The sequence below is a fragment of the Scyliorhinus torazame genome, chromosome 1 (assembly GCF_047496885.1).
Source record: "Scyliorhinus torazame isolate Kashiwa2021f chromosome 1, sScyTor2.1, whole genome shotgun sequence".
Lineage (NCBI taxonomy): Eukaryota > Metazoa > Chordata > Chondrichthyes > Carcharhiniformes > Scyliorhinidae > Scyliorhinus > Scyliorhinus torazame.
Genome location: NC_092707.1, coordinates 415,796,136 through 415,822,464, shown reverse-complemented (window position 1 = coordinate 415,822,464; position 26,329 = coordinate 415,796,136). Strand labels below are relative to the sequence as shown.

Below are 26,329 nucleotides of genomic sequence, written 5' to 3'. Positions count from 1 at the left end.
AGGGTCAGTACTAAGGGAGTGCCGCACTGTCAGAGGGTCACTACTGAGGGACTGCCGCACTGTTAGAGTGCCAGTACTGAGGGAGTGCTGCACTGTCAGAGGGTCAGTACCGATGGAGTGCCGCACTGTCAGAGGGTCAGTACTGAGGGAGTGCTGCACTGTCAGAGGGTCAGTACCTAGGGTGTGCTGCACTGTCAGAGGGTCAGTACTGAGGGAGTGCCGCACTGTCAGAGGGTCAGTACTGAGGGAGTGCCGCACTGTCAGAGCGTCAATACTGAGGGAGTGCCGCACTGTCTGAGTGTCAGTACTGAGGGAGTACTGCACTGTCAGAGGGTCAGTACTCAGGGAGTGCTGCATTGTCAGAGGGTCAGTACTGAGGGAGTGCCACACTGTCAGAGGGTCAGTACTGAGGGAGTGCCGCACTTTCAGAGCGTCAATACTGAGGGAGTGCCGCACTGTCTGAGTGTCAGTACTGAGGGAGTGCTGCACTGTCAGTGGGTCAGTTCTAAGGGAGTACTGCACTGTCAGGGGGTCAGTACTGAGGGAATGCTGGACTGTCAGAGGGTCAGTTCTGAGGGAGTACTGCACTGTCAGGGGGTCAGTACTGAGGGAGTGCTGCACTGTCAGAGGGTCAGTACTGAGGGTGTGCCGCACTGTCAGAGGGTCAGTACTGAGGGGATGCTGCACTGTCAGAGGGTCAGTACTGAGGGAGTGCTGCACTGTCAGAGAGTCAGTACTGAGGGAGTGCCGCACTGTCAGAGGGTCAGTACTGAGGGGATGCTGCACTGTCAGGGGGTCAGTACTGAGGGAGTGCCGCACTGTAAGAGGGTCAGTACTGAGGGGATGTTGCACTGTCAGAGGGTCAGTACTGAGGGGATGCTGCACTGTCAGAGGGTCAGTACTGAGGGAGTGTTGCACTGTCAGAGGGTCAGTACTGAGGGCGTGCTGCACTGTCAGAGGGCCAGTCCTGAGGGAGTGCCTCACTGTCAGAGGGTCAGTACTGAGGGAGTGCTGCACCGTCAGTGGGTCAGTACTGAGGGAGTGCAGCACTGTCAGAGGGTCGGTACTGAGGGAGAGCCGCACTGTCAGAGGGTCAGTACTGAGGGAGTGTCGCACTGTCAGAGGGTCAGTACTGAGGGAGTGCAGCACTGTCCGAGGGTCAGTCCTGAGGGAGTGCTGCACTGTCAGGGAGTCAGTACTGAGGGAGCGCTGCACTGTCAGAGAGTCAGTACTGAGGGAGTGCCGCACTGTCAGAGGGTCAGTACTGAGGGAGTGCTGCACTGTCAGAGGGTCAGTATTGAGGGAGTGCTGCACTGTCTGAGGGTCAGTATTGAGGGAGTGCTGCACTGTCAGAGGGTCAGTACTGAGGGAGTGCTGCACTGTCAGAGGGTTAGTACTGAGGGAATGCTGCACTGTCAGATGGTCAGTACTGAGGGAGTGCTACACTGTCAGAGGGTCAGTACTGAGGGTGTGCTGCACTGTCAGAGGGTCAGTACTGAGGGAGTGCTGCACTGTTAGAGGGTCAGTACTGAGGGAGTGCCGCACTGTCAGAGGGTCAGTACTGAGGGACTGCCGCACTGTTCGAGGGCCAGTACTGAGGGAGTGCTGCACTGTCAGAGGTTCAGTACCGATGGAGTGCCGCACTGTCAGAGGGTCAGTACTGAGCGAGTGCTGCACTGTCAGAGGGTCAGTACCGAGGGAGTGCTGCACTGTCAGAGTGTCAGTACTGAGGGAGTGCTGCACTGTTAGAGGGTCAGTACTGAGGGAGTGCTGCACTGTCAGAGGGTCAGTACTGAAGGAGTGCTGCCCTGTCAGAGGGTCAGTACTGAGGGAGTGCTGCACTGTCAGAGGGTCAGTACTGAGGGAGTGCTGCACTGTCAGAGGGTCAGTACTGAGGGAGTGCTGCACTGTCAGAGGGTCAGTACTGAGGGAGTGCTGCACTGTCAGAGGGCCAGTACTCAGGGAGTGCTGCATTGTCAGAGGGTCAGTACTGAGGGAGTGCCACACTGTCAGAGGGTCAGTACTGAGGGAGTGCCGCACTGTCAGAGTGTCAATACTGAGGGAGTGCCGCACTGTCTGAGTGTCAGTACTGAGGGAGTACTGCACTGTCAGGGGGTCAGTACTGAGGGAGTGCTGCACTGTCAGTGGGTCAGTTCTGAGGGAGTACTGCACTGTCAGGGGGTCAGTACTGAGGGAGAGCTGCACTGTCAGGGGGTCAGTACTGAGGGAATGCTGCACTGTCAGAGGGTCAGTTCTGAGGGAGTACTGCACTGTCAGGGGGTCAGTACTGAGGGAGAGCTGCACTGTCAGAGGGTCAGTACTGAGGGGATGCTGCACTGTCAGAGGGTCAGTACTGAGGGAGTGCCGCACTGTCAGAGAGTCAGTACTGAGGGAGTGCCGCACTGTCAGAGGGTCAGTACTGAGGGGATGCTGCACTGTCAGAGGGTCAGTACTGAGGGAGTGCTGCACTGTCAGAGGGCCAGTACTGAGGGAGTGCCGCACTGTCAGAGGGTCAGTACTGAGGGGATGCTGCACTGTCAGAGGGTCAGTACTGAGGGAGTGCTGCACTGTCAGAGGGCCAGTCCTGAGGTTGTGCCTCACTGTCAGAGGGTCTGTACTGAGGGAGTGCTGCACTGTCAGAGGGTCAGTACTGAGGGAGTGCAGCACTGTCAGAGGGTCAGTACTGAGGGAGTGCAGCACTGTCAGAGGGTCGGTACTGAGCGAGAGCCGCACTGTCAGAGGGTCAGTACTGAGGGAGTGTCGCACTGTCAGTGGGTCAGTACTGAGGGAGTGCAGCACTGTCCGAGGGTCAGTCCTGAGGGAGTGCTGCACTCTCAGAGAGTCAGTACTGAGGGAGCGCTGCACTGTCAGAGAGTCAGTACTGAGGTAGTGCCGCACTGTCAGAGGGTCAGTACTGAGGGAGTGCTGCACTGTCAGAGGTTCAGTATTGAGGGAGTGCTGCACTGTCAGAGGGTCAGTACTGAGGGAGTGCTGCACTGTCAGAGGGTCAGTACTGAGGGAGTGCTGTACTGTCAGAGGGTCATAACTGAGGGAGTGCCGCACTGTCAGAGGGTCAGTACTGAGGGAGTGCCGCACTGTCAGAGGGTCAGTACTGAGGGAGTGCCGCACTGTCAGAGGGTCAGTACTGAGGGAGTGCTGCACTGTCGGAGGGTCAGTACTGAGGGAGTGCAGCACTGTCAGAGGGTCAGTACTGAGGGAATGCCGCACTGTCAGAGGGTCAGTACTGAAGGAGTGCCGCACTGTCAGAGGGTCAGTGCTGAGGGAGTGCCGCACTGTCAGAGGGTCACTTCTGAGGGAGCGCTGCACTGTCAGAGGATCAGTACGGAGGGAGTGCCGCACTGTCAGAGGGTCAGTACTGAGGGAGTGCCGCACTGTCAGAGAGTCAGTACTGAGGGAGTGCCGCACTGTCAGAGGGTCAGTACTGAGGGAATGCTGCACTGTCAGAGGGTCAGTACTGAGGGAGTGCTGCACTGTCAGAGGGTCAGTACTGAGGGACTGCTGCACTGTCTGAGGGTCAGTACTGAGGGAGTGCCGCACTGTCAGAGGGTCAGTCCTGAGGGAGTGCTGCACTGTCAGAGGGTCAGTACTGAGGGAGTGCTGCACTGTCAGAGGATCAGTACTGAGGGAGTGCCGCACTGTCAGAGGGTCAGTACTGAGGGAGTGCCGCACTGTGAGAGGGTCAGTACTGAGGGAGTGCCGCCCTGTCAGAGGGTCAGTACTGAGGGAGTGCTGCACTGTCAGACGGTCAGTACTGAGGGAGTGCTGCACTGTCGGAGGGTCAGTACTGAGGGAGTGCAGCACTGTCAGAGGGTCAGTACTGAGGGAATGCCGCACTGTCAGAGGGTCAGTACTGAAGGAGTGCCGCACTGTCAGAGGGTCAGTGCTGAGGGAGTGCCGCACTGTCAGAGGGTCACTTCTGAGGGAGCGCTGCACTGTCAGAGGATCAGTACTGAGGGAGTGCCGCACTGTCAGAGGGTCAGTACTGAGGGAGTGCCGCACTGTCAGAGAGTCAGTACTGAGGGAGTGCCGCACTGTCAGAGGGTCAGTACTGAGGGAATGCTGCACTGTCAGAGGGTCAGTACTGAGGGAGTGCTGCACTGTCAGAGGGTCAGTACTGAGGGAGTGCTGCACTGTCTGAGGGTCAGTACTGAGGGAGTGCCGCACTGTCAGAGGGTCAGCACTGAGGGAGTGCTGCACTGTCTGAGGGTCAGTACTGAGGGAGTGCTGCACTGTCTGAGGGTCAGTACTGAGGGAGTGCTACACTGTCAGAGGGTCAGTACTGAGGGAGTGCTGCACTTTTAGAGGGTCAGTACTGAGGGAGTGCTGCACTGTCAGAGGGTCAGTCCTGAGGGAGTGCTGCACTGTCAGAGGGTCAGTACTGAGGGAGTGCTGCACTGTCAGAGGATCAGTACTGAGGGAGTGCCGCACTGTCAGAGGGTCAGTACTGAGGGAGTGCCGCACTGTCAGAGGGTCAGAACTGAGGGAGTGCCGCACTGTCAGAGGGTCAGTACTGAGGGAATGCTGCACTGTCAGAGGGTCAGTACTGAGGGAGTGCTGCACTGTCAGAGGGTCAGTACTGAGGGAGTGCTGCACTGTCTGAGGGCCAGTACTGAGGGAGTGCCGCACAGTCAGAGGGTCAGCACTGAGGGAGTGCTGCACTGTCTGAGGGTCAGTACTGAGGGAGTGCTGCACTGTCAGAGGGTCAGTACTGAGGGAATGCTGCACTGTCAGAGGGTCAGTACTGAGGGAGTGCTGCACTGTCAGAGGGTCAGTACTGAGGGAATGCCGCACTGTCAGACGGTCAGTACTGAGGGAGTGCCGCACTGTCAGAGTGTCAGTACTGAGGGAGTGCCGCACTGTCAGAGGGTCAGTACTGAGGGAATGCTGCACTGTCAGAGGGTCAGTACTGAGGGAGTGCTGCACTGTCAGAGGGTCAGTACTGAGGGAGTGCTGCACTGTCTGAGGGTCAGTACTGAGGGAGTGCCGCACTGTCAGAGGGTCAGTACTGAGGGAGTGCCGCCCTGTCAGAGGGTCAGTACTGAGGGAGTGCTGCACTGTCTGAGGGTCAGTACTGAGGGAGTGCTGCACTGTCAGAGGGTCAGTACTGAGGGAGTGCCGCACTGTCAGAGGGTCAGTACTGAGGGAGTGCCGCCCTGTCAGAGGGTCAGTACTGAGGGAATGCTGCACTGTCTAAGGGTCAGTACTTGTGATGGAGATACCTGTTTTTAAATGCGACGTTAAACTGAAGCTTGCGTTCTAACCTCTTGGGTAGATACAAAATATCCATGGCCTGAATTTGATGTGTTGGAGGATTATTCCGTGTATTCTCTGACGAGTAATTATCCTTCAGCCAATAGATTATCGTCCCATTTCCCGCCCTGCAGATTATGGGATGCTGTTGGCTGCTGTGTTTCACTGCATTACAGCTGTTGTATCAATTTTGATCGTTACACAAAATCATACCTGCTGACTTCGGTGTATCTGGTATTTCTGCATAAATCTCGGAGCCTGCAAAACATTCACAAACATTTTGTTAACCAGTTGGCGAGCAGAGAGAGCGACTCGCAAACACTGGGGGGGGCTGCCGGGATTCTACGCTGCGGGTTCGCTCCGGGACCAGCTGCCAGCGAGGACAGAGAGCTGGGCGCCCAGCGGGGTCGCCCAATCACTGCAGTGGGAGCCCAGACTCCCGCTCTCTCCGCGTTGGGGTGGACTGCGATTGGCCAGAATCACCGAGTGCGACAGTGGGGCTTCCCGAAACATTCAGCAGCAGATCTGGCCGGTTGGCAAGGGCGGGGTTCGGGGCTGGTCACTACAGTCACGTCCGCCCCCCCATTGCTGAGGGAGGTTTCTGAGCAGGCGGACAGTGGGAGGGTTTGAGATGGAGCGGCGGCGATATGGGGAGGTGGGAGGTATGGAGGGAGTGGACAGGAGGAGATTCACCTGGAAGCTGTCTGGGTTGGAGCATTTCACCGACTAACCAAGTGCTGGAAAATGGGATTGGAGTGGATGGGTGCTTGATGACCAGCACAGACATGGTGGACTGAAGGGCCTCGTTCTATGCTGCAAACATTCTACATCTGACTCTGTGACAATATTGCTCTGTTCACACACAACCTGGAGGTGTTATACAGAATCAGCTTTCAAACTGAAGGTTACAAGAGTCAATAATACTTCTGCCCCAAAATATACAACAAATGGTATCTTCACAGGAATTTCTGATATAAAATGATCAAAGTTGCAGTACGCTAGGTTCCACAGTCAAAACATTTCCCCAATCCTTTTAAACTGAAGGATTTGTCGAGTCGTTTCCCTCGTCTCCGTGTGGATGTCTCTCACTTCCACCAGGGGGCAGCAATACTCTGCCAAACATCAGCACATTTCAGTCCACAAGTCAGAGAGTGACACCCAGTCTGAGAGTGACACCCAGTCCGAGAGTGACAGCCAGTCCTCACAGTGACACACAGTCCGAGAGTGACACCCAGTCCTCACAGTGACACCCAGTCTGCGAGTGACACCCAGTCCTCACAGTGACACCCTGTCTGCACAGTGACACCCAGTCCGCACAGTGACACCCAGTCCGCACGGTGACATCCAGTCCGCACGGAGACACCCAGTCCGAGAATGACACCCAGTCCGAGAGTGACACCCAGTCTGAGAGTGACACCCAGTCCGAGAGTGACACCCAGTCTGAGAGTGACACCCAGTCCTCACAGTGACACCCAGTACTCACAGTGACACCCAGTCCGCACGGTGACACCCAGTCCTCACAGTGACACCCATTCCGAGAGTGACACCCAGTCCGAGAGTGACACCCAGTCTGCACAGTGACACCCATTCCGAGAGTGACACCCAGTCCGAGAGTGACACCCAGTCTGCACAGTGACACCCATTCCGAGAGTGACACCCAGTCCTCACAGTGACACCCATTCCGAGAGTGACACCCAGTCTGAGAGTGACACCCAGTCTGCACAGTGACACCCATTCCAAGAGTGACACCCAGTCTGCACAGTGACACCCATTCCGAGAGTGACACACAGTCCGCACAGTAATGAAATGAAATGAAATGAAAATCGCTCATTGTCACAAGTAGGCTTCATGAAGTTACTGTGAAAAGCCCCTAGTCGCCACATTCCGGCGCCTGTTCGGGGAGGCTGGTACGGGAATCGAACCGTGCTGCTGGCCTGCCTTGGTCGGCTTTCAAAGCCAGCGATTTAGCCCAGTGAGCTAAACCAAGACGCCCAGTCCGAGAGTGACACCCAGTCTGAGAGTGACACCCAGTCCTCACAGTGACACCCAGTCCTCAGTGACACCCAGTCCTGAGAGTGACACCCAGTCCGCACAGTGACACCCAGTCCTGAGAGTGACACCCAGTCCTCACAGTGACACCCAGTCCTCACAGTGACACCCAGTCCGAGAGTGACACCCAGTCCGAGAGTGACACCCAGTCCGAGAGTGACACCCAGCCCAGAGAGTGACACCCAGTCCGAGAGTGACACCCAGTCCTGAGAGTGACACCCAGCCCAGTGAGTAACACCCAGTTCTGAGAGTGACACCCAGCCCGAGAGTGACACCCAGTCCGAAAGTGACACCCAGTCCGCACAGTGACACCCAGTCCTGAGAGTGACACCCAGTCCGAGAGTGACACCCAGCACAGAGAGTGAAACCCAGTCATCACAGTGACACCCAGTCCGAGACTCACACCCAGTCTGAGAGTGACACCCTGTCCTCACAGTGACACCCAGTCCGAGACTGACACCCAGTCCACAGATGACACCCAGTCCTCACAGTGACACCCAGTTCTGACAATGACACCCAGTCCGAGAGTGACATCCAGTCTTCACAGTGACACCCAGTCCTGAAAGTGGCACCCAGCCCAGAGAGTGACACCCAGTCTGAGAGTGACACCCAGCACGAGAGTGACACCCAGTCCGAAAGTGACACCCAGTCCGCACAGTGACACCCAGTCTGAGAGTGACACCCAGTCTGAGAGTGACACCCAGCCTGAGAGTGACACCCAGCCTGAGAGTGACACCCAGTCCGAGAGTGACACCCAGCCCAGAGAGTGACACCCAGCCGAGAATGTGACACCCAGTCCGAGGGTGACACCCAGTCCGAGAATGACACCCAGTCCTCACAGTGACACCCAGCCCAGAGAGTGACACCCAGCCCAGAGAGTGACACCCAGTCCGAGAGTGACACCCAGTCCGAGAGTGACACCCAGTCCGAGAGTGACCCCCAGTCATCACAGTGACACCCAGTCCGAGAGTGACCCCCAGTCATCACAGTGACACCCAGTCCGAGACTGACACCCAGTCTGAGAGTGACACCCTGTCCTCACAGTGACACCCAGTCTGAGACTGACACCCAGTCCACAGACTGACACCCAGTCCACAGACTGACACCCAGTCGTCACAGTGACACCCAGTTCTGACAATGACACCCAGTCCGAGAGTGACACCCAGTCCCAGAATGTCATTCAGTCCAGAGAGTGACACCCAGTCTGAGACTGACACCCAGTCCTCACAGTGACACCCAGTCCGAGAGTGACACCCAGTCCTCACAGTGACACCCAGTCCTCACAGTGACACCCAGTCCGAGAGTGGCACCCAGTCATTACAGTGACACCCAGCCCAGAGAGACACCCAGTCCGAGAGTGACACCCAGTCCACACAGTGACACCCAGTCCGAGAGTGACACCCAGTCCGAGAGTGACACCCAGTTCTCACAGTGACACCCAGTCTGAGAGTAACACCCAGTCAGAGAGTAATACCCAGTCATTACCATGACACCCAGTCCGAGAGTGACACCCAGTCCGAGAGTGACACCCAGTCCACACAGTGACACCCAGTCCGAGAGTGACACCCAGTCCTCATAGTGACACCCAGTCTTCACAGTGACACCCAGTCCGCACAGTGAAACCCAGTCCAAGAGTGACACACAGTCCTCACAGTGACACCCAGCCCAGAGAGTGACACCCAGTCCTCACAGTGACACCCAGTCCTCACAGTGACAGCCAGTCCTCACAGTGACACCCAGCCCAGAGAGTGACACCCAGTCCTCACAGTGACACCCAGTCCTCACAGAGACAGCCAGTCCTCACAGTGACACCCAGTCCTCACAGTGACACCCAGTCCTCACAGTGACAGCCAGTCCTCACAGTGACAACCAGCCCAGAGAGTGACACCCAGTCCTCACAGTGACACCCAGTCCTTACAGTGACACCTAGTCCTGAAAGTGACACCCAGTCCTCACGGTGACACCCAGTCCTCACAGTGACACCCAGTCTGCGAGTGACACCCAGTCCTCACAGTGACACCCAGTCCGAGATTTACACCTAGTCCTCTCAGTGACACCCAGTCCGAGAGTGACACCCAGTCCGAGAGTGACACCCAGTACTCACAGTGACACCCAGTCCTCACAGTGACACCCAGTCCGAGAGTGACACCCCATCCGAGAGTGACACCCAGTCCTCACAGTAACACCCAGTCTTCACAATGACACCCAGTCGGAGAGTGACACCCCATCCGAGAGTGATACCAAGTCCTCACAGTAACACCCAGTCTTCACAGTGACACCCAGTCCACACAGTGACACCCAGTTCTGAGAGTGACAACCAGTCCTCACAGTGACACCCAGTCCTCACAGTGACACCCAGTCCTCACAGTGACACCCAGCCCACAGTGACACCCAGCCCACAGTGACACCCAGTCCGCAAAGTGACACCCAGTCCTCAGAGTGACACCCAGCCCAGAGAGTGACACCCAGCCCAGAGAGTGACACCCAGTCCTCAGAGTGACACCCAGTCCTCAGAGTGACACCCAGCCCAGAGAGTGACACCCAGTCCTCACAGTGACACCCAGTCCTCACAGTGACACCCAGTGCTCAGTGACACCCAGTCCGAGATTTACACCCAGTCCTCACAGTGACACCCAGTCCGAGAGTGACAGCCAGTCCGAGAGTGACACCCAGTACTCACAGTGACACCCAGTCCTCACAGTAACACTCAGTCCGAGAGTGACACCTAGTCCGAGAGTGACACCCAGTCCTAACAGTAACACCCAGTCTTCACAGTGACACCCAGTCGGAGAGTGACACCCCATCCGAGAGTGACACCCAGTCCTCACAGTAACACCCAGTCCGAGAGTGAAACCCAGTCCGAGAGTGACACCCAGTCCTCACAGTGACACCCAGTCCGAGAGTGACACCCAGTCCTCACAGTGACACCCAGTCCTCAGAGTGACACCCAGCCCAGAGAGTGAAACCCAGTCCTCACAGTGACACCCAGTCCTCACAGTGACACCCAGTCCTCAGAGTGACACCGAGCCCAGAGAGTGACACCCAGTCTGAGAGTGACATCCAGTCCTCACAGTGACACCCAGTCCTCACAGTGACACCCAGTTCGCACAGTGACACCCAGTCCGAGATTGACACCCAGTCCTCACAGTGACACCCAGTCCGAGACTGACACCCAGTCCGAGAGTGACACCCAGTCCGAGAGTGACACCCAGTCCTCACAGTGACACCCAGTCCGAGAGTGACACCCAGTCCGCACAGTGACACCCAGTCCAAGAGTGAAATCCAGTCCGTGTGTGACACCCAATCCTCACAGTGACACCCAGTCCTAGATTGACACCCAGTCCTCACAGTGACACCCAGTCCAAGACTGACACCCAGTCCGTGAGTGACGCCCAGTCCGAGAGTCCCACCCAGTCCTCACAGTGACACCCAGTCCGAGAGTGACACCCATTCCGAGAGTGACACCCAGTCTGAGAGTGACACCCAGTCTGCACAGTGACACCCAGTCCGAGACTGACACCCAGCCCGAGAGTCCCACCCAGTCCTCACAGTGACACCCAGTCCGAGAGTGACACCCAGTCCGAGAGTGACACCCAGTCTGAGAGTGACACCCAGTCCTCACAGTGACACCCAGCCCAAAGAGTGGCACCCAGTCCGATAGTGACACCCAGTCCTCACAGTGACACCCAGTCTGAGAGTGACACCCAGTCCTCATAATGACACCCAGTCCTCACAGTGACACCCAGTGCTCACAGTGACACCCAGTCATCACAGTGACAACCAGTCCTCATAGTGACAACCAGTCCGAGAGTGAAACCAAGTCCTCACAGTGACACCCAGTCCTCAGAGTGACACCCAATCCTCACAGTGACACCCAGTCCGAGAGTGACACCCAGTTCGAGAGTGAAACCCAGTCCTCACAGTGACACCCAGTCCTCACAGTGACACCCAGTTCGAGAGTGAAACCCAGTCCTCACAGTGACACCCAGTTCGAGAGTGAAACCAAGTCCTCACAGTGACACCCAGTTCGAGAGTGACACCCAGTCCGAGAGTGACACCCAGTCCGAGAGTGACACCCAGTCCGAGAATGACACCCGGTCCTCACAGTGACACCCAGTCCTGAGAGTGACACCCAGCCCAGAGAGTAACACCCAGTTCTGAGAGTGACACCCAGCCCGAGAGTGACACCCAGCCCGAGAGTGACACCCAGCCTGAGAGTGACACCCAGTCCTCACAGTGACACCCAGTCCGCACAGTGACACCCAGTCCGAGAGTGACACACAGTCCGAGTGTGACACCCAGTACTCACAGTGACACCCAGTCCGAGAGTGACACCCAGTCCTCACAGTGACACCCAGTCCTCACAGTGACACCCAGTCCGAGAGTGGCACCCAGTCATTACAGTGACACCCAGCCCAGAGAGACACCCAGTCCGAGAGTGACACCCAATCCGAGAATGACACCCGGTCCTCACAGTGACACCCAGTCCTGAGAGTGACACCCAGCCCAGAGAGTAACACCCAGTTCTGAGAGTGACACCCAGCCCGAGAGTGACACCCAGCCCGAGAGTGACACCCAGCCTGAGAGTGACACCCAGTCCTCACAGTGACACCCAGTCCGCACAGTGACACCCAGTCCGAGAGTGACACCCAGTCTGAGACTGACACCCAGTACTCACAGTGACACCCAGTCCGAGAGTGACACCCAGTCCTCACAGTGACACCCAGTCCTCACAGTGACACCCAGTCCGAGAGTGGCACCCAGTCATTACAGTGACACCCAGCCCAGAGAGACACCCAGTCCGAGAGTGACACCCAGTCCACACAGTGACACCCAGTCCGAGAGTGACACCCAGTCCGAGAGTGACACCCAGTTCTCACAGTGACACCCAGTCTGAGAGTAACACCCAGTCAGAGAGTAATACCCAGTCATTACAGTGACACCCAGTCCGAGAGTGACACCCAGTCCGAGAGTGACACCCAGTCCACACAGTGACACCCAGTCCGAGAGTGACACCCAGTCCTCATAGTGACACCCAGTCTTCACAGTGACACCCAGTCCGCACAGTGAAACCCAGTCCAAGAGTGACACACAGTCCTCACAGTGACACCCAGCCCAGAGAGTGACACCCAGTCCTCACAGTGACACCCAGTCCTCACAGTGACAGCCAGTCCTCACAGTGACACCCAGCCCAGAGAGTGACACCCAGTCCTCACAGTGACACCCAGTCCTCACAGAGACAGCCAGTCCTCACAGTGACACCCAGTCCTCACAGTGACACCCAGTCCTCACAGTGACAGCCAGTCCTCACAGTGACAACCAGCCCAGAGAGTGACACCCAGTCCTCACAGTGACACCCAGTCCTTACAGTGACACCTAGTCCTGAAAGTGACACCCAGTCCTCACGGTGACACCCAGTCCTCACAGTGACACCCAGTCTGCGAGTGACACCCAGTCCTCACAGTGACACCCAGTCCGAGATTTACACCTAGTCCTCTCAGTGACACCCAGTCCGAGAGTGACACCCAGTCCGAGAGTGACACCCAGTACTCACAGTGACACCCAGTCCTCACAGTGACACCCAGTCCGAGAGTGACACCCCATCCGAGAGTGACACCCAGTCCTCACAGTAACACCCAGTCTTCACAATGACATCCAGTCGGAGAGTGACACCCCATCCGAGAGTGATACCAAGTCCTCACAGTAACACCCAGTCTTCACAGTGACACCCAGTCCACACAGTGACACCCAGTTCTGAGAGTGACAACCAGTCCTCACAGTGACACCCAGTCCTCACAGTGACACCCAGTCCTCACAGTGACACCCAGCCCACAGTGACACCCAGCCCACAGTGACACCCAGTCCGCAAAGTGACACCCAGTCCTCAGAGTGACACCCAGCCCAGAGAGTGACACCCAGCCCAGAGAGTGACACCCAGTCCTCAGAGTGACACCCAGTCCTCAGAGTGACACCCAGCCCAGAGAGTGACACCCAGTCCTCACAGTGACACCCAGTCCTCACAGTGACACCCAGTGCTCAGTGACACCCAGTCCGAGATTTACACCCAGTCCTCACAGTGACACCCAGTCCGAGAGTGACAGCCAGTCCGAGAGTGACACCCAGTACTCACAGTGACACCCAGTCCTCACAGTAACACTCAGTCCGAGAGTGACACCTAGTCCGAGAGTGACACCCAGTCCTAACAGTAACACCCAGTCTTCACAGTGACACCCAGTCGGAGAGTGACACCCCATCCGAGAGTGACACCCAGTCCTCACAGTAACACCCAGTCCGAGAGTGAAACCCAGTCCGAGAGTGACACCCAGTCCGCACAGTGACACCCAGTCCGCACAGTGACACCCAGTCCTCACAGTAACACCCAGTCCGAGAGTGAAACCCAGTCCGAGAGTGACACCCAGTCCGCACAGTGACACCCAGTCCGAGAGTGACACCCAGTCCTCACAGTGACACCCAGTCCTCAGAGTGACACCCAGCCCAGAGAGTGAAACCCAGTCCTCACAGTGACACCCAGTCCTCACAGTGACACCCAGTCCTCAGAGTGACACCGAGCCCAGAGAGTGACACCCAGTCTGAGAGTGACATCCAGTCCTCACAGTGACACCCAGTCCTCACAGTGACACCCAGTTCGCACAGTGACACCCAGTCCGAGATTGACACCCAGTCCTCACAGTGACACCCAGTCCGAGACTGACACCCAGTCCGAGAGTGACACCCAGTCCGAGAGTGACACCCAGTCCTCACAGTGACACCCAGTCCGAGAGTGACACCCAGTCCGCACAGTGACACCCAGTCCAAGAGTGAAATCCAGTCCGTGTGTGACACCCAATCCTCACAGTGACACCCAGTCCTAGATTGACACCCAGTCCTCACAGTGACACCCAGTCCAAGACTGACACCCAGTCCGTGAGTGACGCCCAGTCCGAGAGTCCCACCCAGTCCTCACAGTGACACCCAGTCCGAGAGTGACACCCATTCCGAGAGTGACACCCAGTCTGAGAGTGACACCCAGTCTGCACAGTGACACCCAGTCCGAGACTGACACCCAGCCCGAGAGTCCCACCCAGTCCTCACAGTGACACCCAGTCCGAGAGTGACACCCAGTCCGAGAGTGACACCCAGTCTGAGAGTGACACCCAGTCCTCACAGTGACACCCAGCCCAAAGAGTGGCACCCAGTCCGATAGTGACACCCAGTCCTCACAGTGACACCCAGTCTGAGAGTGACACCCAGTCCTCATAATGACACCCAGTCCTCACAGTGACACCCAGTGCTCACAGTGACACCCAGTCATCACAGTGACAACCAGTCCTCACAGTGACAACCAGTCCGAGAGTGAAACCAAGTCCTCACAGTGACACCCAGTCCTCAGAGTGACACCCAATCCTCACAGTGACACCCAGTCCGAGAGTGACACCCAGTTCGAGAGTGAAACCCAGTCCTCACAGTGACACCCAGTCCTCACAGTGACACCCAGTTCGAGAGTGAAACCCAGTCCTCACAGTGACACCCAGTTCGAGAGTGAAACCCAGTCCTCACAGTGACACCCAGTTCGAGAGTGACACCCAGTCCGAGAGTGACACCCAGTCCGAGAGTGACACCCAGTCCGAGAATGACACCCGGTCCTCACAGTGACACCCAGTCCTGAGAGTGACACCCAGCCCAGAGAGTAACACCCAGTTCTGAGAGTGACACCCAGCCCGAGAGTGACACCCAGCCCGAGAGTGACACCCAGCCTGAGAGTGACACCCAGTCCTCACAGTGACACCCAGTCCGCACAGTGACACCCAGTCCGAGAGTGACACACAGTCCGAGTGTGACACCCAGTACTCACAGTGACACCCAGTCCGCACAGTGACACCCAGTCCGAGAGTGACACCCAGTCCTGAGAGTGACACCCAGCCCAGAGAGTAACACCCAGTTCTGAGAGTGACACCCAGCCCGAGAGTGACACCCAGCCCGAGAGTGACACCCAGTCTTCACAGTGACACCCAGTCCGCACAGTGAAACCCAGTCCGAGAGTGACACCCCATCCAAGAGTGACACACAGTACTCACAGTGACACCCAGTCTTCACAGTGACACCCAGTCCTCACAGTGACACCCAGTCGTAACAGTGACACCCAGTCCTCAGAGTGACACCGAGCCCAGAGAGTGACACCCAGTCTGAGAGTGACATCCAGTCCTCACAGTGACACCCAGTCCTCACAGTGACACCCAGTTCGCACAGTGACACCCAGTCCGAGATTGACACCCAGTCCTCACAGTGACACCCAGTCCGAGACTGACACCCAGTCCGAGAGTGACACCCAGTCCGAGAGTGACACCCAGTCCTCACAGTGACACCCAGTCCGAGAGTGACACCCAGTCCGCACAGTGACACCCAGTCCAAGAATGAAATCCAGTCCGTGTGTGACACCCAATCCTCACAGTGACACCCAGTCCTAGATTGACACCCAGTCCTCACAGTGACACCCAGTCCAAGACTGACACCCAGTCCGTGAGTGACGCCCAGTCCGAGAGTCCCACCCAGTCCTCACAGTGACACCCAGTCCGAGAGTGACACCCATTCCGAGAGTGACACCCAGTCTGAGAGTGACACCCAGTCTGCACAGTGACACCCAGTCCGAGACTGACACCCAGCCCGAGAGTCCCACCCAGTCCTCACAGTGACACCCAGTCCGAGAGTGACACCCAGTCCGAGAGTGACACCCAGTCTGAGAGTGACACCCAGTCCTCACAGTGACACCCAGCCCAAAGAGTGGCACCCAGTCCGATAGTGACACCCAGTCCTCACAGTGACACCCAGTCTGAGAGTGACACCCAGTCCTCATAATGACACCCAGTCCTCACAGTGACACCCAGTGCTCACAGTGACACCCAGTCATCACAGTGACAACCAGTCCTCACAGTGACAACCAGTCCGAGAGTGAAACCCAGTCCTCACAGTGACACCCAGTCCTCACAGTGACACCCAGTTCGAGAGTGAAACCCAGTCCTCACAGTGACACCCAGTTCGAGAGTGAAACCCAGTCCTCACAGTGACACCCAGTTCGAGAGTGACACCCAGTCCGAGAGTGACACCCAGTCCGAGAGTGACACCCAGTCCGAGAATGACACCCGGTCCTCACAGTGACACCCAGTCCTGAGAGTGACACCCAGCCCAGAGAGTAACACCCAGTTCTGAGAGTGACACCCAGCCCGAGAGTGACACCCAGCCCGAGAGTGACACCCAGCCTGAGAGTGACACCCAGTCCTCACAGTGACACCCAGTCCGCACAGTGACACCCAGTCCGAGAGTGACACACAGTCCGAGTGTGACACCCAGTACTCACAGTGACACCCAGTCCGCACAGTGACACCCAGTCCGAGAGTGACACCCAGTCCTGAGAGTGACACCCAGCCCAGAGAGTAACACCCAGTTCTGAGAGTGACACCCAGCCCGAGAGTGACACCCAGCCCGAGAGTGACACCCAGTCTTCACAGTGACACCCAGTCCGCACAGTGAAACCCAGTCCGAGAGTGACACCCCATCCAAGAGTGACACACAGTACTCACAGTGACACCCAGTCTTCACAGTGACACCCAGTCCTCACAGTGACACCCAGTCGTAACAGTGACACCCAGTCCTCACAGTGACACCCAGTCCTCACAGTGACACCCTGTCCTCAAAGTGACACCCAGTCCTTACAGTGACACCCAGTCCTGAAAGTGACACCCAGTCCTCACAGTGACACCCAGTCCTCACAGTGACACCGAGTCGTAACAGTGACACCCAGTCCTGAAAATGACACCCAGTCCTCACAGTGACACCCAGTCTGCGAGCGACACCCAGACCTCTCAGTGACACCCAGTCCGAGATTTACACCAAGTCCTCACAGTGACACCCAGTCCGAGAGTGACACCCAGTCCGAGAGTGACACCCAGTACTCACAGTGACACCCAGTCCTCACAGTGACACCCAGTCTGCGAGCGACACCCAGACCTCTCAGTGACACCCAGTCCGAGATTTACACCAAGTCCTCACAGTGACACCCAGTCCACACAGTGACACCCAGTTCTGAGAGTGACACTCAGTCCTCACAGTGACACCCAGTCCTCACTGTGACAACCAGTCCTCACAGTGACAACCAGTCCTCACAGTGACACCCAGCCCAGAGAGTGATACCCAGACCGAGATTGACACCCAGTCCTCACAGTGACACCCAGTCCTCACAGTGACAACCAGTCCTCACAGTGACTACCAGTCCTCACAGTGACACCCAGTACTCACAGTGACACCCAGCCCAGAGAGTGATACCCAGCCCAGAGAGTGGCACCCAGTCCGCACAGTGACACACAGCCCTCAGTGACACCCAGCCCGCACAGTGACACCCAGCCCAGAGAGTGACACCCAGCCCAGAGAGTGACACCCAGTCCTCACAGTGACACCCAGTGCTCAGTGACACCCAGTCCGAGATTTAGTCCCAGTCCTCACAGTGACACCCAGTCCGAGAGTGACACCCAGTCCGAGAGTGACACCCAGTACTCACAGTGACACCCAGTCCTCACAGTAACACCCAGTCCGAGAATGACACACAGTCCGAGAGTGACACCCCATCCGAGAGTGACACCCAGTCCTCACAGTAACACCCAGTCTTCACAGTGACACCCAGTCAGAGAATGACACCCCATCCGAGAGTGACACCCAGTCCTCACAGTAACACCCAGTCCGAGAGTGAAACCCAGTCCGAGAGTGACACCCAGTCCGCACAGTGACACCCAGTCCGCACAGTGACACCCAGTCCGCACAGTGACACCCAGTCCTCACAGTGACACCCAGCCCAGAGAGTGAAACCCAGTCCTCACAGTGACACCCAGTCCTCACAGTGACACCCAGTCCTCAGAGTGACACCGAGCCCAGAGAGTGACACCCAGTCTGAGAGTGACGCCCAGTCCGAGATTGACACCCAGTTCGCACAGTGACACCCAGTCCGAGATTGACACCCAGTCCTCACAGTGACACCCAGTCCGAGAGTGACACCCAGTCCTCACAGTGACACCCAGTCCTCACAGTGACACCCAGTCCTCACAGTGACACCCAGTCCGAGAGTGACACCCAGTCCGAGATTGACACCCAGTCCTCACAGTGACACCCAGTCCAAGAGTGAAACCCAGTCCGTGTGCGACACCCAATCCTCACAGTGACACCCAGTCTGAGACTGACACCCAGTCCGAGAGTGACACCCAGTCCTCACAGTGACACCCAGTCCTCACAGTGACACCCAGTCCTCACAGTGACCACCAGTCCACACAGTGACACCCAGCCCAGAGAGTGATACCCAGTCCGCACAGTGACACCCAGTCCGCACAGTGACACCCAGTCCGAGACTGACACCCAGCCCGAGAGTCCCACCCAGTCCTCACAGTGACACCCAGTCCGAGAGTGACACCCAGTCCGAGAGTGACACCCACTCCTCACAGTGACACCCAGTCCGAGAGTGTCACCCAGTCCGAGAGTGACACCCAGTCCGAGAGTGACGCCCAGTCCTCACAGTGACGCCCAGCCCAGAGAGTGGCACCCAGTCCGAGAGTGACACCCAGTCCTCACAGTGACACCCAGTCCTCATAATGATACCCAGTGCTCACAGTGACACCCAGTCATCACAGTGACACCCAGTCATCACAGTGACACCCAGTCCTCACAGTGACACCCAGTCATCACAGTGACACCCAGTTCGAGAGTGAAACCCAGTCCTCACAGTGACACCCAGTCATCACAGTGACACCCAGTCATCACAGTGACACCCAGTTCGAGAGTGAAACCCAGTCCTCACAGTGACACCCAGTCCGAGAGTGACACCCAGTCCGAGAGTGACACCCAGTCCGAGAGTGACACCAAGTCCGTGAGTGACACCCAATCCTCACAGTGACACCCAGCCCAGAGAGTGACACCCAGGCCTCACAGTGGCCACCAGTCCTCACAGTGACACCCAGTTCGCACAGTGACACCCAGTCCGAGATTGACACCCAGTCCTCACAGTGACACCCAGTTCGCACAGTGACACCCAGTCCGAGATTAACACCCAGTCCGAGAGTGACACCCAGTCCGAGAGTGACACCCAGTCCTCACAGTGACACCCAGTTCGCACAGTGACACCCAGTCCGAGATTGACACCCAGTCCTCACAGTGACACCCAGTCCAAGATTGACACCCAGTCCGAGATTGACACCCAGTCCTCACAGTGACACCCAGTCCGTGAGTGACACCCAATCCTCACAGTGACACCCAGCCCTGAGAGTGACACCCAGTCCGAGATTGACACCCGGTCCTCACAGTGGCCACCAGTCCTCACAGTGACACCCAGTTCGCACAGTGACACCCAGCCCAGAGAGTGACACCCAGTCCGAGAGTGACACACAGTCCGAGCGTGACACCCAGTCTGAGAGTGACACCCAGTCCTCACAGTGACACCCAGTCCGAGAGTGACACCCAGACCTCACAGTGACACCAAGTCCGAGAGTGACACCCAGTCCGAGAGTGACACCCAGTCGTCACAGTGACACCCAGTCCTGAGAGTGACACCCAGTCCTCACAGTGACACCCAGTCCGAGAGTGACACCCAGCCCGAGAATGACACCCAGCCCGAGAGTGACACCCAGTCCGAAAGTGACACCCAGTCCGCACAGTGACACCCAGTCCTGAGAGTGACACCCAGTCTGAGTGACACCCAGTCCGAGAGTGACACCCAGTCCGAGAGTGACACACAGTCCGAGAGTGACACCCAGCCCAGAGAGTGACACCCAGCCCAGAATGTGACACCCAGTCCAAGGGTGACACCCAGTCCTGAGAGTGACACCCAGTCTGAGAGTGACACCCATTCTGAGAGTGACACCCAGTCCGAGTGTGAAACCCAGTCCGAGAGTGACACCCAGCCCAGAGAGTGACACCCAGCCCAGAATGTGACACCCAGTCCGAGAGTGACACCCAGTCCGAGAGTGACACCCAGCACAGAGAGTGACACCCAGTCATCAGAGTGACACCCAGTTCGAGACTGACACCCAGTCTGAGAGTGACACCCTGTCCTCACAGTGACACCCAGTCCGAGACTGACACCCAGTCCACAGACTGACACCCAGTCCTCACAGTGACACCCAGTTCTGACAATGACACCCAGCCCGAGAGTGACATCCAGTCCTCAGAGTGACACCCAGTCCTGAAAGTGGCACCCAGCCCAGAGAGTAACACCCAGTTCTGAGAGTGACACCCAGCACGAGAGTGACACCCAGTCCGAAAGTGACACCCAGTCCGCACAGTGACACCCAGTCCTGAGAGTGACACCCAGTCTGAGAGTGACACCCAGCCCGAGAGTGACACCCAGTCCGAGAGTGACACCCAGCCCAGAGAGTGACACCCAGCACAGAATGTGACACCCAGTCCGAGGGTGACACCCAGTCCGATAATAACACCCAGTCCTCACAGTGACACCCAGTCCTCACATTGACACCCAGTCCTCACAGTGACACCCAGCCCAGAGAGTGACACCCAGCCCAGAGAGTGACTCCCAGCCCAGAGAGTGACACCCAGTCCGAGAGTGACACCCAGTCCGAGAGTGACACCCAGTCCGAGAGTGACACCCAGCACAGAGAGTGACCCCCAGTCATCACAGTGACACCCAGTCCGAGACTGACACCCAGTCTGAGAGTGACACCCTGTCCTCACAGTGACACCCAGTCCGAGAGTGACACCCAGTCCCAGAATGTCACCCAGTCCAGAGAGAGACACCCAGTCTGAGATTGACACCCAGTCCTCACAGTGACACCCAGTCCTCACAGTGACACCCAGTCCGAGACTAACACCCAGTTCTCACAGTGACACACAGTCTGAGAGTAACACCCAGTCCGAGAGTAACACCCAGTCATTACAGTGACACCCAGCCCAGAGAGACACCCAGTCCGAGAGTGACACCCAGTCCACACAGTGACACCCAGTCCGAGAGTGACACCCAGTCCTCATAGTGACACCCAGTCTTCACAGTGACACCCAGTCCGCACAGTGAAACCCAGTCCAAGAGTGACACACAGTCCTCACAGTGACAGACAATCCTCACAGTGACACCCAGCCCAGAGAGTGACACCCAGTCCTCACAGTGACACCCAGTCCTCACAGTGACACCCAGTCCTCACAGTGACACCCAGCCCAGAGAGTGACACCCAGTCCTCACAGTGACACCAAGTCCTCATAGTGACACCCAGTCCTCACAGTGACACCCAGCCCAGAGAGTGACACACAGTCCTCACAGTGACACCAAGTCCTCACAGTGACACCCAGTCCTCACAGTGACACCCAGTCCTCACAGTGACACCCAGTCGTAACAGTGACACCCAGTCCTGAAAGTGAAACCCAGTCCTCACAGTGACACCCAGTCTGCGAGTGACACCCAGTCCTCACAGTGACACCCAGTCCGAGATTTACACCCAGTCCTCACAGTGACACCCAGTCCGAGAGTGACACCCAGTCCGAGAGTGACACCAAGTACTCACAGTGACATCCAGTCCTCACAGTGACACCCAGTCCGAGAGTGACACCCCATCCGAGAGTGACACCCAGTCCTCACAGTAACACCCAGTCTTCACAATGACACCCAGTCGGAGAGTGACACCCCATCCGAGAGTGATACCAAGTCCTCACAGTAACACCCAGTCTTCACAGAGACACCCAGTCCACACAGTGACACCCAGTTCTGAGAGTGACACTCAGCCCTCAGAGTGACACCCAGCCCAGAGAGTGACACCCAGTCCTCACAGTGACACCCAGTCCTCACAGTGACACCCAGTGCTCAGTGACACCCAGTCTGAGATTTACACCCAGTCCTCACAGTGACACCCAGTCCGAGAGTGACACCCAGTCCGAGAGTGACACCCAGTCCTCACAATAACACCCAGTCTTCACAGTGACACCCAGTCGGAGAGTGACACCCCATCCGAGAGTGACACCCAGTCCTCACAGTAACACCCAGTCTTCACAGTGACACCCAGTCCGCACAGTGACACCCAGTCCGCACAGTGACACCCAGTCCGCACAGTGACACCCAGTCCTCCCAGTGACACCCAGTCCTCCCAGTGACACCCAGTCCTCACAGTGACACCCAGCCCAGAGAGTGAAACCCAGTCCTCACAGTGACACCCAGTCCTCAGAGTGACACCGAGCCCAGAGAGTGACAGCCAGTCTGAGAGTGATATCGAGGCCTCACAGTGACACCCAGTCCTCACAGTGACACCCAGTTCGCACAGTGACACCCAGTCCGAGATTGACACCCAGTCCTCACAGTGACACCCAGTCCGAGACTGACACCCAGTCCGAGAGTGACACCCAGTCCTCACAGTGACACCCAGTCCAAGAGTGAAAACCAGTCCGTCTGTGACACCCAATCCTCACAGTGACACCCAGTCCGAGAGTGACACCCAGTCCGAGATTGACACCCAGTCCTCACAGTGACACCCAGTCCAAGAGTGAAAACCAGTCTGTGAGTGACACTCAGTCCTCACAGTGACACCCAGTCCTCACAGTGACACCCAGCCCAGAGAGTGATACCCAGTCCGCACAGTGACACCCAGTCCGCACAGTGACACCCAGTCTGAGACTGACACCCGGCCCGAGAGTCCCACCCAGTCCTCACAGTGACACCCAGACCGAGAGTGACACCCAGTCCGAGAGTGACACCCAGTCTGAGAGTGACACCCAGTCTGAGAGTGACACCCAGTCTGAGAGTGACACCCAGTCCTCACAGTGACACCCAGTCCTCACAGTGACACCCAGCCCAGAGAGTGACACCCAGTCCTCACAGTGACACCAAGTCCTCATAGTGACACCCAGTCCTCACAGTGACACCCAGCCCAGAGAGTGACACACAGTCCTCACAGTGACACCAAGTCCTCACAGTGACACCCAGTCCTCACAGTGACACCCAGTCCTCACAGTGTCACCCAGTCCTCACAGTGACACCCAGTCGTAACAGTGACACCCAGTCCTTACAGTGACACCCAGTCCTGAAAGTGAAACCCAGTCCTCACAGTGACACCCAGTCTGCGAGTGACACCCAGTCCTCACAGTGACACCCAGTCCGAGATTTACACCCAGTCCTCACAGTGACACCCAGTCCGAGAGTGACACCCAGTCCGAGAGTGACACCAAGTACTCACAGTGACATCCAGTCCTCACAGTGACACCCAGTCCAAGAGTGACACCCCATCCGAGAGTGACACCCAGTCCTCACAGTAACACCCAGTCTTCACAATGACATCCAGTCGGAGAGTGACACCCCATCCGAGAGTGATACCAAGTCCTCACAGTAACACCCAGTCTTCACAGAGACACCCAGTCCACACAGTGACACCCAGTTCTGAGAGTGACACTCAGCCCTCAGAGTGACACCCAGCCCAGAGAGTGACACCCAGTCCTCACAGTGACACCCAGTCCTCACAGTGACACCCAGTCCTCACAGTGACACCCAGTGCTCAGTGACACCCAGTCTGAGATTTACACCCAGTCCTCACAGTGACACCCAGTCCGAGAGTGACACCCAGTCCGAGAGTGACACCCAGTCCTCACAGTAACACCCAGTCTTCACAGTGACACCCAGTCGGAGAGTGACACCCCATCCGAGAGTGACACCCAGTCCTCACAGTAACACCCAGTCTTCACAGTGACACCCAGTCCGCACAGTGACACCCAGTCCGCACAGTGACACCCAGTCCGCACAGTGACACCCAGTCCTCCCAGTGACACCCAGTCCTCACAGTGACACCCAGCCCAGAGAGTGAAACCCAGTCCTCACAGTGACACCCAGTCCTCAGAGTGACACCGAGCCCAGAGAGTGACAGCCAGTCTGAGAGTGATATCCAGGCCTCACAGTGACACCCAGTCCTCACAGTGACACCCAGTTCGCACAGTGACACCCAGTCCGAGATTGACACCCAGTCCTCACAGTGACACCCAGTCCGAGACTGACACCCAGTCCGAGAGTGACACCCAGTCCTCACAGTGACACCCAGTCCAAGAGTGAAAACCAGTCCGTGTGTGACACCCAATCCTCACAGTGACACCCAGTCCGAGAGTGACACCCAGTCCGAGATTGACACCCAGTCCTCACAGTGACACCCAGTCCAAGAGTGAAAACCAGTCTGTGAGTGACACTCAGTCCTCACAGTGACACCCAGTCCTCACAGTGACACCCAGCCCAGGGAGTGATACCCAGTCCGCACAGTGACACCCAGTCCGCACAGTGACACCCAGTCTGAGACTGACACCCGGCCCGAGAGTCCCACCCAGTCCTCACAGTGACACCCAGACCGAGAGTGACACCCAGTCCGAGAGTGACACCCAGTCTGAGAGTGACACCCAGTCTGAGAGTGACACCCAGTCTGAGAGTGACATCCAGTCCGCACAGTGACACCCAGTCCGAGACTGACACCCAGACCGAGAGTCCCACCCAGTCCTCACAGTGACACCCAGTCCGAGAGTGACACCCAGTCCGAGAGAGACACCCAGTCTGAGAGTGACACCCAGTCCTCATAATGACACCCAGTGCTCACAGTGACACCCAGTCCTCACAGTGACACCCAGTCCTCACAGTGACACCCAGTCCTCACAGTGACACCCAGTCCGCACAGTGACACACATTCCTCAGAGTGACACCGAGCCCAGAGAGTGACACCCAGTCTGAGAGTGACATCCAGTCCTCACAGTGACACCCAGTCCTCAGAGTGACACCGAGCCCAGAGAGTGACACCCAGTCTGAGAGTGACATCCAGTCCTCACAGTGACACCCAGTCCTCAGAGTGACACCGAGCCCAGAGAGTGACACCCAGTCTGAGAGTGACATCCAGTCCTCACAGTGACACCCAGTTTGCACAGTGACCCCATCCGAGAGTGATACCAAGTCCTCACAGTAACACCCAGTCTTCACAGAGACACCCAGTCCACACAGTGACACCCAGTTCTGAGAGTGACACTCAGCCCTCAGAGTGACACCCAGCCCAGAGAGTGACACCCAGTCCTCACAGTGACACCCAGTCCTCACAGTGACACCCAGTGCTCAGTGACACCCAGTCTGAGATTTACACCCAGTCCTCACAGTGACACCCAGTCCGAGAGTGACACCCAGTCCGAGAGTGACACCCAGTCCTCACAGTAACACCCAGTCTTCACAGTGACACCCAGTCGGAGAGTGACACCCCATCCGAGAGTGACACCCAGTCCTCACAGTAACACCCAGTCCGCACAGTGACACCCAGTCCGCACAGTGACACCCAGTCCACACAGTGACACCCAGTCCGCACAGTGACACCCAGTCCACCCAGTGACACCCAGTCCTCACAGTGACACCCAGCCCAGAGAGTGAAACCCAGTCCTCACAGTGACACCCAGTCCTCAGAGTGACACCGAGCCCAGAGAGTGACAGCCAGTCTGAGAGTGATATCCAGGCCTCACAGTGACACCCAGTCCTCACAGTGACACCCAGTCCTCACAGTGACACCCAGTCCGAGACTGACACCCAGTCCGAGAGTGACACCCAGTCCTCACAGTGACACCCAGTCCAAGAGTGAAAACCAGTCCGTGTGTGACACCCAATCCTCACAGTGACACCCAGTCCGAGAGTGACACCCAGTCCGAGATTGACACCCAGTCCTCACAGTGACACCCAGTCCAAGAGTGAAAACCAGTCTGTGAGTGACACTCAGTCCTCACAGTGACACCCAGTCCTCACAGTGACACCCAGCCCAGGGAGTGATACCCAGTCCGCACAGTGACACCCAGTCCGCACAGTGACACCCAGTCTGAGACTGACACCCGGCCCGAGAGTCCCACCCAGTCCTCACAGTGACACCCAGACCGAGAGTGACACCCAGTCCGAGAGTGACACCCAGTCTGAGAGTGACACCCAGTCTGAGAGTGACACCCAGTCTGAGAGTGACATCCAGTCCGCACAGTGACACCCAGTCCGAGACTG

The 26,329-nt window shown here is 57.3% G+C and overlaps 1 protein-coding gene across 3 annotated transcripts in view; it reads right to left on the bottom strand.

Moving 5' to 3' along the window:
* ptk2ba (protein tyrosine kinase 2 beta, a) overlaps nucleotides 1–26,329 on the bottom strand; it is a 505,509-nt gene that overhangs the window by 196,256 nt on the left and 282,924 nt on the right. For all 3 annotated transcript variants that reach the window (XM_072515254.1, XM_072515246.1, XM_072515261.1), the window contains exon 14: nucleotides 5,485–5,529. In XM_072515254.1, the coding sequence (XP_072371355.1) occupies nucleotides 5,485–5,529 (45 nt within the window). The remainder of the gene's footprint in view (nucleotides 1–5,484; nucleotides 5,530–26,329) is intronic.